Source organism: Gastrolobium bilobum, unplaced genomic scaffold (genome assembly GCF_033153095.1).
Source record: "Gastrolobium bilobum isolate Gb01-03AN ecotype WA unplaced genomic scaffold, APGP_CSIRO_Gbil_v1 utg2779, whole genome shotgun sequence".
Lineage (NCBI taxonomy): Eukaryota > Viridiplantae > Streptophyta > Magnoliopsida > Fabales > Fabaceae > Gastrolobium > Gastrolobium bilobum.
Window position 1 is genome coordinate 196,037 of NW_026897558.1, and position 13,078 is coordinate 209,114.

The window sequence follows — 13,078 nt, forward strand, 5'->3', positions numbered from 1 at the left end:
ATCATGCAAAAACAATGAATATCCCAATGTACTACACCGAATTACAAAAGAAAACTAACAAAAAAATACAACTAAAATAAACTAAAATGAAAATATCAGAAACTAAAGTGGAGGACAGTCAAGAGTAAATTTGAGACTCTGAGTCCTCCTCATCTGAGGTAAGAGGATCTGATCCTTGATCTGCAGTAGGTAGCAGTGTGTAATCATCATCAGCAGTTTGATCCTCAGTCTGATCTCCAGCAGAAGGCTGATCTCCAGCAGTCGAATCAGCAGCAGGCGTAGCATCAGTACCCATGGCAGCCATCATAGCCTCTTCCTCATCAGCATGCTCCTCAAAGAATGCTGTAGCAGCAGCCTCAAATGCGTCCTCCTCCTCAAAATGAGGATAATCCTCAGCCTGAAATGCAGCCGGCTTTACGCCCTCGGCCTCACAAAGGGCTGTCAGCATCTGGGTCAGAAATGATCTCTGGCTCGTCTGCATGAGCTTGAGACAGTGGCGTAAACACCCCAAACGAACCTCAGTGTTGACCAGCCACTGCTCCCCTGATCTCTTCTGCCGTGTGGACGCGGACTCAGCCTCTGTCATGTTCTTCCTTCCCGGTGTCAAACCGGTGGCTGCTCCTCCTCCAATCTTGAGCTGATTGGTGATCATCTTTGCATTAATTTCAGGGTGCCACTTTACCTGCGCCCCATTATCAGAAATGTCAACACCAGCTCGCTGACATAGATGCTGGATCAAAGAACTGTGACCCAGTGCGGCAGAACTGCTATCAAAATGGGCCATGTCATAAATACTATCTTGAAGAATGATAGGAAGTTCTACTTTCTTCCCAGTCATGATGGTGTAAATCAGCACAGCTCGCATCATAATAACTTCTGCCTGGTTGGAGGAAGACAATACATTCGAAACCACACTCTGGCCTGGCCATTTAACTGCCTTAACCATAGCAACTTGGGATTTACCTCATCCTTCATCATATGCCATTTTTCATTGGGCTTGGCTATGGTTTGAAAAACAGGCTCAGTTGCTCCCAACTTGGTCCAAGTTTTAAAATCAGGGTTGCTTCTCCTTAGGGGAATGTCAATCTGTTCCCAAGTTTTCTTGAACTGACAATTTTGGTTCTGGATGTAGTCACAATGTGTGATCTTTAAAAGTTTCTGGATGGTATGAGCATCATACTTCACCTTCTTCCCCCGAACCATACTGACAAAATGGCGCTTGCCACCTTCATCCCCGTTATAAGCATTAGCATAGAACTCCCGACAAATAGCTTGACTGCTATTGTCCAGCATCATGCCAAAAGTCTTCCATTGCCTCTTGATCAACTGGGATTGAAAGTCAGGGTATTCAACCTTGTCCAAGACCAATTTCCTCTCTCGGAAAAAAGGGCCTAGAAGAAGTCTTCTCATTAAACCTGACTTCATGGGCGGCACTTTTCCATAATCTATCATCAAAATTAGGTGGAGGTGCAGGCTCCTTGCCCTTGGTCACCCTAGCCCTCTTCTTGCCGGTCTTCTTGGGTGGTGAAGACATGGTTCTACAACATGAAAGGAAAAGTCAGTCAATCAATCAAAGCAATTGAGAGATAATGGATCACAACCAGATTTAGATTTGAAAGAAGTAGTGGAGATGGATCCAAAAATATGAAAGAAAACAACCCCTACAATGCCATACTAGCAGCCTAAAATCATGCATGTATCAGGGCCAGGGCGCTAAAACGTGCACAGAGAGCGTTTTAGCATCCTGGCAATTTCGTGGTACAAAATGGTGGAGTGCTAAAACGTTGGCTGGCAAGCGTTTTAGCGCTATGGTAATTTCTGGGTCAGGAAATTTAACAAACACTTGGTGTGTGTGTGCAAATGCATAATGGGAACTCGATAATTGGATATGCTTTTCATCCCAAAAATAACACTAATCCAGAATTACTTACAAACCAAGGACTTGCTATCAAAAATAAAACATGGGATCGTGCGAGATGAGGATGAAATGAAAATGATACAAAAAGATGATATGAAAATGAAAATGATACAAAAAGATGAAGAATATATTTCGAAAAGAGAAAAGATGAGGATAACATACCTTGGTAGAATATGATTAGGTGAATGTAGAAGAGAAAGAGAGAAATTCGACAATATAAAAATGGGAGAGTGAATAAAGGAAGGAGAGAGTGAGGGATTGATGGAATATAACCGTAGAAATCAAATAAGTGACGCGGCGCTAAAACATTCAACCAAAATGTTTTAGCGCCTGAGACCAGAAAAATATGCACATGGTTGTGTGCATCAGCGCGCTAACACGGTCAAACAACACGTTTTAGCGCTCTGGACCAGAGTGCTTGCACAGTGATGCCTTTATGGCGCGCTAAAATGGTCAATCCGAAAATTTTAGAGCTTTGGGCCAGATTTTTGCATTGTGATGCATCTCTGTACCGCTAAAACATTCAAGACTGAAAGTTTTAGCGCCCATCACTTGGCAAATTTTCCAAATGTTCTAATTTTTTTTGAGGACATAATATTATTAATATTAATTATCACATACCTGATATAGTGGGTTGCCTCCCACTCAGCGCGTGTTTAACATCACGAGCCTGACGTTTCTTCCTCAACTTACCTCCATCAAGGCAACTGTAAGAAGTTGCCTGTCTACAACACTCCCAATGTATAACTTCAACCTCTGACCATTGACAGTAAAGCTTCGGTCAGAATCCAAGGAACTAATTTCCACCGCTCCATAAGATTTCATATCCTTCACCACAAATGGTCCAGACCATCTGGACTTTAACTTTCCTGGGAATAGCTTCAACCTGGAATTTAACATCAGAACTTGGTTGCCCACCTTGAAATCCCTAGGTGTGATTTTCCTGTGATGCCATAGCTTGGTCTTTTCTTTGTATAAGCTTTCACTTTCATATGCAGAAAGACGAAATTCATCCAGTTCATCTAATTGAAGTAGCCTTTTCTCTCTTGCTGCTTTGGAATCAAAGTTTAAAAACTTAACAGCCCCTAATGCTCTGTTTTCCAATCCCACCGGTAGATGCCATGCTTTCCCAAATAACAACTGAAATTGAGACATTCCAATATGAGTCTTGACTGCTATACGATAAGCCCATAAAGTGTCATCAAGTTTCTTAGACCATTGAGTCCTAGCATTTCCAACAGTCTTTTCCAATATACGTTTAAGTTCTCTGTTGGAAATCTCAACTTCACCACAAGTCTGTGGGTGGTACGGGGTACTTATCTTATGCCTGACTCCATATTTTGCAAGAACAACTTCTACCAACCGGTTGTCAAAATGTGTTCCCCATCACTGATTATGGCTCTCGGAACTCCAAATCACACAAAGATATTCTTTTTCAGAAAGGCGATCACAACCCCAGAGTCATTAGTTTGTGTAGCTATGGCTTCAACCCATTTTGATACATAATCCACCGCCACCAGGATGTACTTATTGGAGTAAGAAGAGGGAAAGGGTCCTATGAAATCCATACCCCAAACATCAAAGATTTCCACCTCTAGTATATTGTTCAATGGCATTTCATGTCTCCTGGATATATTACCAGTCTGTTGGCAGTTGTCACAGGCTTCCACATACTTCCTTGCATCCTTGTACAATGTTGGCTAATAAAAACCACTCATCAAGACTTTTGCTGCAGTTCTTTCACCTGCAAAGTGTCCACCATAGGCTGAACCATGACAGTGCCATAAGACATCTTGTTGTTCCTCCTCTGGAATACATCTTCTGATTACCCCATCTGAACACCTGTAGAAGAGGTATGGTTCATCCCAAATATATCTCCTTACATCATGCAGAAATTTCTTTCTCTGTTGCCATGTGAAATCTTTAGGCATTGCTCCAGCAGCTTTGTAATTTGCAAAATCAGCAAACCACGGTGGAGTATTAATTTTCAAAACTTGATCCTGCACCAACTTGGAAACAGTGCTTATGGCCAGTATTTTCTCATCAGGAAACTCTTCTTTAATTACCACTTCCGGTCCTTCTTGTAGATTTTTCTCTGTGATCCTGGATAAGTGATCAGCCACCAAGTTTTTAACTCCCTTTTTATCTTTGATTTCCACTTCAAACTCTTGTAGAAGTAACATCCACCGGAGTAACTTGGGCTTAGCATCCTGCTTAGTTAACAAATACTTCAAACCTGCATGGTTAGTGTAAACAATCACCTTTGAACCTAGCAGATATGACCTAAATTTGTCAAATGCATACACAATAGCCAATAATTCCTTTTCTGAAGTAGCATAATTCTTCTGTGCATCAATAAGAATTTTACTGGCATAGCAAATGACATGCAATAATTTGTCATTTCTTTGGCCTAGTACCACTCCCACAGCATAATCACTTTCATCACACATCAGCTCAAAAGGTAGTGAAAAATCAGGTGCCATGATTATTGGTGCAGTGATCAATTTTTCTTTCAGAATGTTAAATGCATGCAGGCATTCATCAGTAAACACAAACTCTTGTTCCTTCACCAACAATTTGCATAAAAGTTTTGCAATCTTTGAAAATTATTTTATAAAGCGTCTATAAAATCCTGCATGACCAAGAAAACTTCTCACACCTTTGACATTTATGGGAGGGGGAAGTTTCTCAATAACAGAGATTCTGGCTTTATCCACTTCAATTCCTCTTCTGGACACCTTGTGTCCTAAAACAATACCCTTTGTCACCATGAAGTGACACTTTTCCCAATTCAACACAATATTACAATCTTGGCATCTTTTTAAAACACTATCCAAATTTTCTAGACAGGCATCAAAAGTAGGACCAAATACAGAAAAATCATCCATAAAAATTTCAATGCATTTTTCTACCATGTCAGAGAATATGGAAAGTATGCACCTTCGAAAAGTCGTTGGTGCCTTAGATAAGCCGAAAGGCATCCTCTGGTATGCAAAGATTCCATATGGGCAAGTGAATGCAGTTTTCTCCTGATCTTCTGGAGCCACAGCTATCTGGTTGTAGCCTGAGTATCCATCTAGAAAGCAGTAGAAAGCATGTCCTGCCAATCTCTCTAGCATTTGATCTAGGAATGGAATAGGGAAATGATCCTTCCGGGTTGCTAAGTTGAGTGTCTGGTAATCTATGCACATTCTCCAACCAGTGACTGTTCTTGTGGTAATTAATTCATTATTCTCATTCCTCACAACAGTCATTCCTCCTTTCTTGGGCACTGTCTGCACTTGACTCACCCAAGCACTATCTGAAATAGGGTAGATCATTCCAGCATCAAGCAACTTCACCACTTCCTTCCTCACTACCTCCTTCATAATAAGGTTGAGTCTTCTCTATGGTTGCCTTACTGGTTTAACCTCATCTTCCATCAATATTTTATGAGTGCAGAAAGAAGGGTTGATACCCTTGAGGTTTGAAAATGACCATCCTATAGATGTCTTGTTCTTTTTAAGAACTTCAATCAACTTTACTTCCTCCCCTTCAGACAACAATGCATTAATAATGGCTGGGTATGTTTGATCATCTCCAAGAAACACATACTTGAGATTTGATGGAAGTTCTTTAAGTTCCACCTTGGGTGCTCCCTTAGGAATATCATCTATTTTCTTTTCCAGCTCTTCTACTTTCGGTTCTTCCGCATAGTATTCCACACTTGTTTCCTCCTTGAATTTGTCTCCCTCAAGTGAAGAGTTTTCTTCTCCTATCACTTCTTTCACAACCTCCTGTATGATATCAATTTTGAAACAATCCTCCACATCAACAGAATGTTTAATAGCTTCAAACACATCAATGGTGATTGTTTCTTCATTCACCCTTCACATCAACTTTCCTTGTTCAACATCAATCAAATATCTTGTAGTGGCTAAAAATGGCCTCCCTAGGAGTAGAGGACTTTCAGTATCCTTCTCTCCCATATCTAGTATTACAAAATCTACAGGGAAAATGAATTTATCCACCTTGACCAGAACATCTTCTACCACCCCTTCTGGTCTCTTAATTGATCTATCTGCTAAATGTAGAATAACATTAGTGGCTTTCAACTTGTTAATCCCCAAAGCTCTGCAGACAGATAGTGGCATCAAATTTAAACTGGCTCCCAAGTCACAAAGTGCTTTTCCTACTTCCACATCTCCAATAGCAACAGAAATGCTGAAACTACCTGGGTCCTTTAACTTTGGAGGAAGCTTCTTTTGAATCAAGGCGCTACATTCCTCTGTTAAAGCCACAGTCTCACCATCTTTCAACTTCCTCTTCTTAGACAAAAGATCCTTCATAAATTTTGCATAGTGAGGCATGTTTTCCAAGGCTTCAGCAAATGGAATGTTAATCTGTAATTTTTTGAAAATATCCAGAAACCTTGCATAATGTTGTTTCTGAATTTCTTGCTTCAACCTCTAAGGATAAGGAACTTTGGCAATGGAGATAGATTAATTGGCTGGTCTTGCTTGTCAGCCATTTTCTTCTTCTCCCACTTCATCAACTTCTTGGGTGAAGAGTTGTTTTCAACAACTACTTCATCTTCTTTCTTATCTTCCTTAACTTTTTCTCTTTCATCATTTTCGACTACATCATCTTCAACAACAACTTCTTCCTCCACTTTCTTTTCTTCCACTTTCTTTTTAACTGGTTGAAGTACAAGCCCACTTCTGGTAATAATAGATTTGCAATGCTCCTTGGGATTCACCATTGTATCACCAGGGAACTTTCCCTGTGGTCTCTCAGATATCTGCCTGGACAGCTGACCAATTTGGGTCTCCAAATTCTGGATGGATGCTTCCTGGTTCCTGAATGATGTTTTTGTCTCTTGCATGAATGCATAAGTTTCTTCTCTGAAAGAATTTGAATCCTGAATATATTCTTGGGCCGTCTTAGATAACTAGGCAAAAGCTTCCTCCCATGCAGAGGTATCAACTTGTTGTGAAGAATGTGGTGGAGGAGGATGCAATGGAGGATTTAACTGATGATTAGAACTATCATTGAACCCTGGGTGTTGATTCCTATTCTTCCATGGTGGAACATACAAATTTTTCCGCTAGTTGTTCTGGTTCCTCTGATCATACCATACCCCATTCACTTCTGCTTGTTCGGCAGATCCCCCATAATCATAATCTTCTGTAACATGGCTTTTCCCACAAATTGCACACACAGGATTAGTGTCTACAGAAGCAACCTTTTGAGAAGATAGCTGCTTAGTGAGAGCATCCAACTGTTGTTGTTGTTGTTTTTGCATTTGCATCATCTGATCATTCTTGGCTAACAAAGCATCATAACCATCAAGTTTATAATTCCCGTTCTTCTGTCATTTACTGGAGCATTGTCAAACTCTTGAGATGCTAGAGATTCAAATATTTCAAGGGCTTCCTGAGGAGTCTTGGTTGTCAATGAACCACCAGCTGTGGCATTCACCAATGTTCTAGTGTTGGTTGTCAACCCTTGGAGAAATATTGCTGCTTGATTCCACATTTCGATTCCATGTTGTGGACATTTCCTCAAGAGTGTTTTGAACCTCTCCCAAGCTTCATAGATAGACTCTAATTCTTTTTGTTTGAACCCTGTAACCTCATCCTTTAATTTTGCCCTCTTTGATGCTGAAAAGAACCGGGCTAAAAACTTAGTCTGCAGATCATCCCAAGTTGTGATACTCCCTTGAGGTAATGATTGTAACCATCTTCTTGCATCATCCTTTAGTGAATGAGTGAGCAATCTTAACAAGATAGAATCTCTAGTCACACCATTGATCTTCACTGTATCGCTCAACAGTAAGAAATTCTCAATGTACAGATACGGGTCTTCAGCACTGGTGCTAGAAAATTGTTCTTTCTGCACCAATTGTACTAATGCAGGTTTCAACTCAAAGTTGTTGGGCTCCACAATGGGTCGAACAACACGCCCAATCGGTGGAATGACAGTGGGAGTCATGTAATCTCCCAATGTCCTCTGTGGTGGTGGAATGTGATTTTCTGCCATGACCTCTTCTTGAACTGTCACACTGGATTCACCCCTTTCTTGTAGCTTTCTTTGTCTTGCTGCCTTTCTGCTCTTCCTAATTGTCTTTTCTAATTCTGGAGCAAACAACAAAGAGTTTGGATTAATAGTACCTCGCATACACCAGAATTAGATTTGAACAAAACTTCACACATAAATATAAATTGCTGAAAATAATAAAAATTCAATCTCAAATATTAATGGTGTCTGTCAATGTTGAAAGAACAAATCCCTGGCAACGACGCCAAAAACTTGTTGCAACTTTAGCAAGTGTAATAGTCGTACAAGTAATAAAATGATAAGTAAAGATCGTTCCCACGAGGATTTGTGTTCAAACACCAACTAACCATTTATAATTAAGTTGAATCAAACAAGAATTCATTGAATGCATTGATAATTGTCACCAGAAATTGAATTGTATTTGAACTTGATACAATAACTAAAATGTGAATTATAATTTTACAACAAGTAGTAAGAAATCAATGTCCCTCAACTATAAACTTATGTAAGAATCAATCCCATTATGAATTATCTTCTATGTGATGTCAATCAACCTTTTTATTATCACCAAGATGTAATCCCTTACTACCTTGGTTGATACATTAATCAAGAACCCCAATCCCTTGGTGATTCCCTTCTTAATACATACATTAAGCACTAAGATTTTAAAGATTACATCAAAGTCCTAGTTCCAATCCCTTGAATACTAGAACACTGATGATGAACTTGCCAGTTGCAGAAATAATGTAAACATTCCTGTTCTACACTACCCCCTTAATGAAAAGAATTGATAAAGACAATTCCATATCATCACATAAAAGATAATCAAAATATTCAATCAATCATACATAAATTCATCTTTGAGTTCCATTGAAATCAGACTACAAAGGACTCTACTCAGACATAGAAAAAAGAAATAACAAGAGAAGAGGAAAGATCAAACTCCATTGTCATGATGTTGAATCTTCAATCTTCAATCACAATTACATAAAGTACACTAAACTAATACAATACTAGGGCCTAAGGAATTTAGAATTTCAGAGAGTAAAAAGTCAGATCAGAGGATCTCTCTCAAGTGTGAAGGCTCTTTTCCCTTTTATAGTTTACAAATTCTAACTGAATAACATCCAAAAACTGACATGGGCGCTAAAACGTTCCCTGTTGGACGTTTTAGCATTCAACTTTGACGGATGCCCAACTGCTTTCAACTGTCCTCAGCGCTAAAACCTTTGACTTGAACGTTTTAGCGTTCAAGACCAGAATCTTTTTGAACAACAAAGTGCTAAAACTTTTGCATTGGACGTTTTCGCACTCGGCCCCAGCAATTTTTGGCTTCATTTTGTAGCTGCGCGCTAAAACGTTCGCTTTGGACGTTTTAACGCTCAACACTTAGAATTCTACCATTCTTCATAATCTTCTTCCTTCTCTCATTTGCTTCTTGAGCTTCATTTCCCTACAAGAACAATATAAATTTTTAACAAAACTTTCAGAACTTGTATTTAGAACTTTCCAGGACATTGACCCTCTTTTCCATCCATTTAATCACACAAATTAAGCTAATTCATGCTTAAAAACCTTATAAACCAAGGGTTTATCACAAGTCCATTCAGCTGAGGAATTTTTGGGAGCATCTTCTCAAGTCGAATCCTGGCCACTTAGCAATATGCATTAAATGGGCCGCAATACTCACCACCATTGTCAGATCGGACCACCTTCAATTTATTGTCAGTCTCCCTTTCCACCATAGCATGGAACTCTTTAAAGGCTTGAGTACATTGTTAGTATATAGGTGTCCTAGAGACAATCTGTTTTATCAGATGAACACCTTTTTCTATTTGGTATATCATGATTAATAAATTTGAGCAAACTTTATCTTTATCATATTTATGTCTCGCTAATATTTTATTGTTAACATGCGCTTAAAGATAAAGACCCTAGGAATATAGCAGGTGTTCACTCGGGGATCTATGATAGGGATCATGATCATGAGGACTCGAGGACACTGAATGTCTATTACCTAAAAATCTGTTCCTTGTCTTGAATCACCAAGAAAGGGTATTGGTGATCTCAATAAGACTAGTACGACATCATCTACTTGTATGGAGATACAAGGTAAGGACCTCATGGAATGCAGGCATGCTGATGCCTTAGCTGATGTCGTGGGTGGATCTGTTGGAGAACAGATAGCACTGAATTGACCCGCTTAGAGACTCCACAAGGATTCATTATAGAGAGTATCATTAGATTTGAAAAATCTCTGAACGTTTGGTAGTGCAGATCGTCCTAGACTTTAGGATGTCATCGAATACTATGTCCTAGAGTTATACTTTGACTGTACAACTCTATCCGCCTGAAAAATAGGGAGAACAGTGTACTCTTGGGTATAACTCGAATACATGAGTATAGATGGACATGCCGAAAGGACTCACAATTCCCTATAAGGGATTAGTCGTTCACAAAGACGGGTAGGGCTGAGATGACATCTAGTTGACTCGGGAATCTATGCATAGTAAGAGATCATGAAGAGTCATGATCTGTCTTAGAGTCAATAGAAGAAGATTCCTAGTTCCAGTGAAATATTATATTTAGTCAATAAAGAGAGATGATACTCTATCCTTGCTCTCGACTAAATGTGAATGGCGATGTGAGGGATAATGCTGGCACGGTATCCAAATTAGAAAGGTAGATCACTTGATCAACTCAATTAGTTCTGGGGCTACAGAGCATTGTTATTGTATCATGTAGTCATTAAATGGATTGGGCCTTTTAAAGGTGTTTAAATGGTTCAAGTTTATTTATGTCAGTAACTAATTGGGCCTAATGGGTCACACACAAAGGTTATTCTTTATTGTAAGTTATAGCAAGTTTGGACCAATAATGAGTTATTGGGCTTTGTCAAGACTATGAGTCAAGTTGGGTTGGAGTAGGGACTCCAAGCCCACTTGATCCATGCGCCCTTTTGGGGCATTATTGGTGAAAGAGTTTCCTCCACTAATGAGCCCAAATATGATGATAGGCCAAAGAAGCCTTGGGGCATGAATCCTAGTAAGTCAAAGAGTTGACTTGACCAAAATAAGGTTTGGGCAAATTTGAATTTTTGAAATTTGAATTTTGAAATTTGAATTTGAAATCTGAAATTTGAAATTTGAATTTCGAATTCGAATTACGAACTTGGATAATATTGAATTTATATTTGAGTTTAAATTTCAAATTGGAATTTGAAATTTGAATTTGAATTTTAAATTCTATGAGGTTAGGTTGTTGAGAATAATTTAAAATTATTTAAAGGAATAATCCAATAGAGATTGGATGAAGATTCTCTCAACTACTCTTTCATTTGAATTCGGAATTTAAATGAATACCGTTGCAACAAAATTTCTGAGGAAAGAAAAGGTATTAAAGGGGCACATAATTAAAGGGAGTGAATCAAGGAAAGTCTCTCTCATCCTTTTAATGTGTGCGCCTAATTAAAGGGAGCTGATGTGGGGCGCATAATGAGATGGAGAGAATCAAGGAAAGTCTCTCTCATCACTTTAACTTGTGCGCCTAATCATAGGAGGGGCTTATGTGGTTGATCAGTTTTTTATAAAATCCTGATGCATCATCTCTCCTATGTGTGTGTAGAATTCGAAAAAGAAAAAGCTCCAACCTTTCCTTCTCTCTCTCTTGTTGCACCATCACCTAACCTCAAGACACCATTATAGTCTTGAGAAAAATAATCCAAACACTTGGTAGCCTCTTCCTTGCATGCGCCTAACCAGCCACCAAGGATAAGGAGGGATCAAGGAGAAAGAGTTCTCGCTAGCAAGAAGGAGATAACCGTGTGGATCACCATTGGATGGCGTCATCCTTTTGCGCCTACAAGTGAAAAGGTAATTCTGAAACCCTATCGTTTCAACGTAAAGCATTCATACATGGGTTGTATAGATGGTCTATGCTTCCGCTGTGGAATTTTTTTGTTTTCCACCCATGTATACGCACCATAGTATGACTATGGTGCAGTCTTTCGAACCATCACTTTATTTTTCAACAAATATACACTACAAGAAAAAAGTTTATTTGTGACGAAAAATTTTTGTCATAAATTTTGTCACAAATGACAATTTTCGACACAAATAATCAAATTTCGTCACAAATAAAATTGCGACACAGGAATTTATGACGAAATTTACTTGCGACGTAGGAATTTGTGACAAAATTTCATAAAATTTTGCCACTAATAAGATTTTTTCTTGTAGTGATACCCACACTTTGTGGGAGTGATCATCAATAAAAGAAATAAAATATTGAGCTCCTCTAAGGTATCTTTCCGACATGGAGCAGACATCAGTATGGACGAGGTCAAGAATATACCTGCATCATCTAGGTTAATCCGGTCTTACAAAAGAAACCTGGTGCTGCTTTCCAGCTAGGCAGTGCGTGCAGCTCTCTAGCACTTGACCTTTCAACCCAGTCAATAATCTTTTCTTGTTCAGAATTTGGAGCCCTTTTTTCGCTCCTATGGCCGAGGCGCTTGTTCCATAGCTCCAAGCTAGATCTATCTCGGCCAGAGTTGGCTTCACCACCATTTATCTTTCCTTGCATCACGTACAAGGAGCCTTCCTTCTTGCCTCGGGCAACAACCAACTTTTCCTTGGCCAACTTTCATCTACCACTACTAAAGTAGTTCACTAACCCGACATCATCAAGCTTGCCTACTAAGATTAGGTTTAGTCGCATGTCATAAACATGCTTTACATCTTTCAACACAAGTCGGCACCTAACATCTGTGGTTAGGGTCTTATCACCGACACCAACAATCTTGCTGGTCACCTGATTTCCCATCTTCACGACTCCAAAATCACCACCTAGGTAAGAGGAGATAAAACCTTTGTGTTGAGTAACGTGGAAAGAGGCACCAGAGTCAACAATCCAGGTGTAGTCATCATATGCAACATTAAAATAATTGTCTTCAAGAAGGAGAAATATCTCGGCATCCGAGTTGGCAGCCACCGTTGTGGTGCTCTTGTTTTTTTTTTTCTTTGGAATGATATAATCTATCTTCACAGTGTCGTTCTTCTCATCTTTCTGCAGAGTCTTGCAGTTTGGCTTCTCATGACTGGGCTTCTCACAATAAAAGCA

The 13,078-nt window shown here is 39.3% G+C and overlaps 2 protein-coding genes and 1 non-coding gene across 3 annotated transcripts; 1 reads left to right on the top strand and 2 right to left on the bottom strand.

The window, feature by feature from the left end:
* Nucleotides 1–1,493: 1,493 nt before the first annotated feature.
* On the bottom strand, nucleotides 1,494–3,710 carry LOC133308034 (uncharacterized). The gene is made up of 4 exons (XM_061508615.1): nucleotides 3,663–3,710; nucleotides 3,338–3,618; nucleotides 2,612–3,245; nucleotides 1,494–1,538 (listed from the first exon to the last, which is right to left on the bottom strand). The coding sequence occupies exons 1-4, from the start codon at nucleotides 3,708–3,710 to the stop codon at nucleotides 1,494–1,496; spliced, it is 1,008 nt and encodes a 335-aa protein (XP_061364599.1).
* Nucleotides 3,711–5,304: 1,594 nt separating this feature from the next.
* LOC133308035 (uncharacterized) lies at nucleotides 5,305–6,246 on the bottom strand. The gene is made up of 2 exons (XM_061508616.1): nucleotides 5,846–6,246; nucleotides 5,305–5,785 (listed from the first exon to the last, which is right to left on the bottom strand). Exons 1-2 carry the CDS (start codon nucleotides 6,244–6,246, stop codon nucleotides 5,305–5,307), a joined length of 882 nt encoding a protein of 293 aa, XP_061364600.1.
* Nucleotides 6,247–7,439: 1,193 nt separating this feature from the next.
* On the top strand, nucleotides 7,440–7,546 carry LOC133308048 (small nucleolar RNA R71). Its single transcript, XR_009751123.1, has one exon. It is a non-coding gene; the product is annotated as a small nucleolar RNA R71 (small nucleolar RNA).
* Nucleotides 7,547–13,078: the final 5,532 nt, after the last annotated feature.

What these genes read in the sequence shown, in the direction of transcription:
- LOC133308034 (XM_061508615.1), bottom strand. Translation starts at nt 3,710, where the DNA reads ATGTCTTATGGCACTGTCATGGTTCAGCCTATGGTGGACACTTTGCAG. An exon ending in CTGAAAAAGAATATCTTTGT is followed by an intron (nt 3,246 to 3,337) that starts GTGATTTGGAGT and finishes ATATGGAGTCAG; the next exon opens with GCATAAGATAAGTACCCCGT. An exon ending in TTACAGTTGCCTTGATGGAG is followed by an intron (nt 1,539 to 2,611) that starts GTAAGTTGAGGA and finishes TTCATGTTGTAG; the next exon opens with AACCATGTCTTCACCACCCA.
- LOC133308035 (XM_061508616.1), bottom strand. Translation starts at nt 6,246, where the DNA reads ATGAAGGATCTTTTGTCTAAGAAGAGGAAGTTGAAAGATGGTGAGACT. An exon ending in AGTCCTCTACTCCTAGGGAG is followed by an intron (nt 5,786 to 5,845) that starts GCCATTTTTAGC and finishes GTTGATGTGAAG; the next exon opens with GGTGAATGAAGAAACAATCA.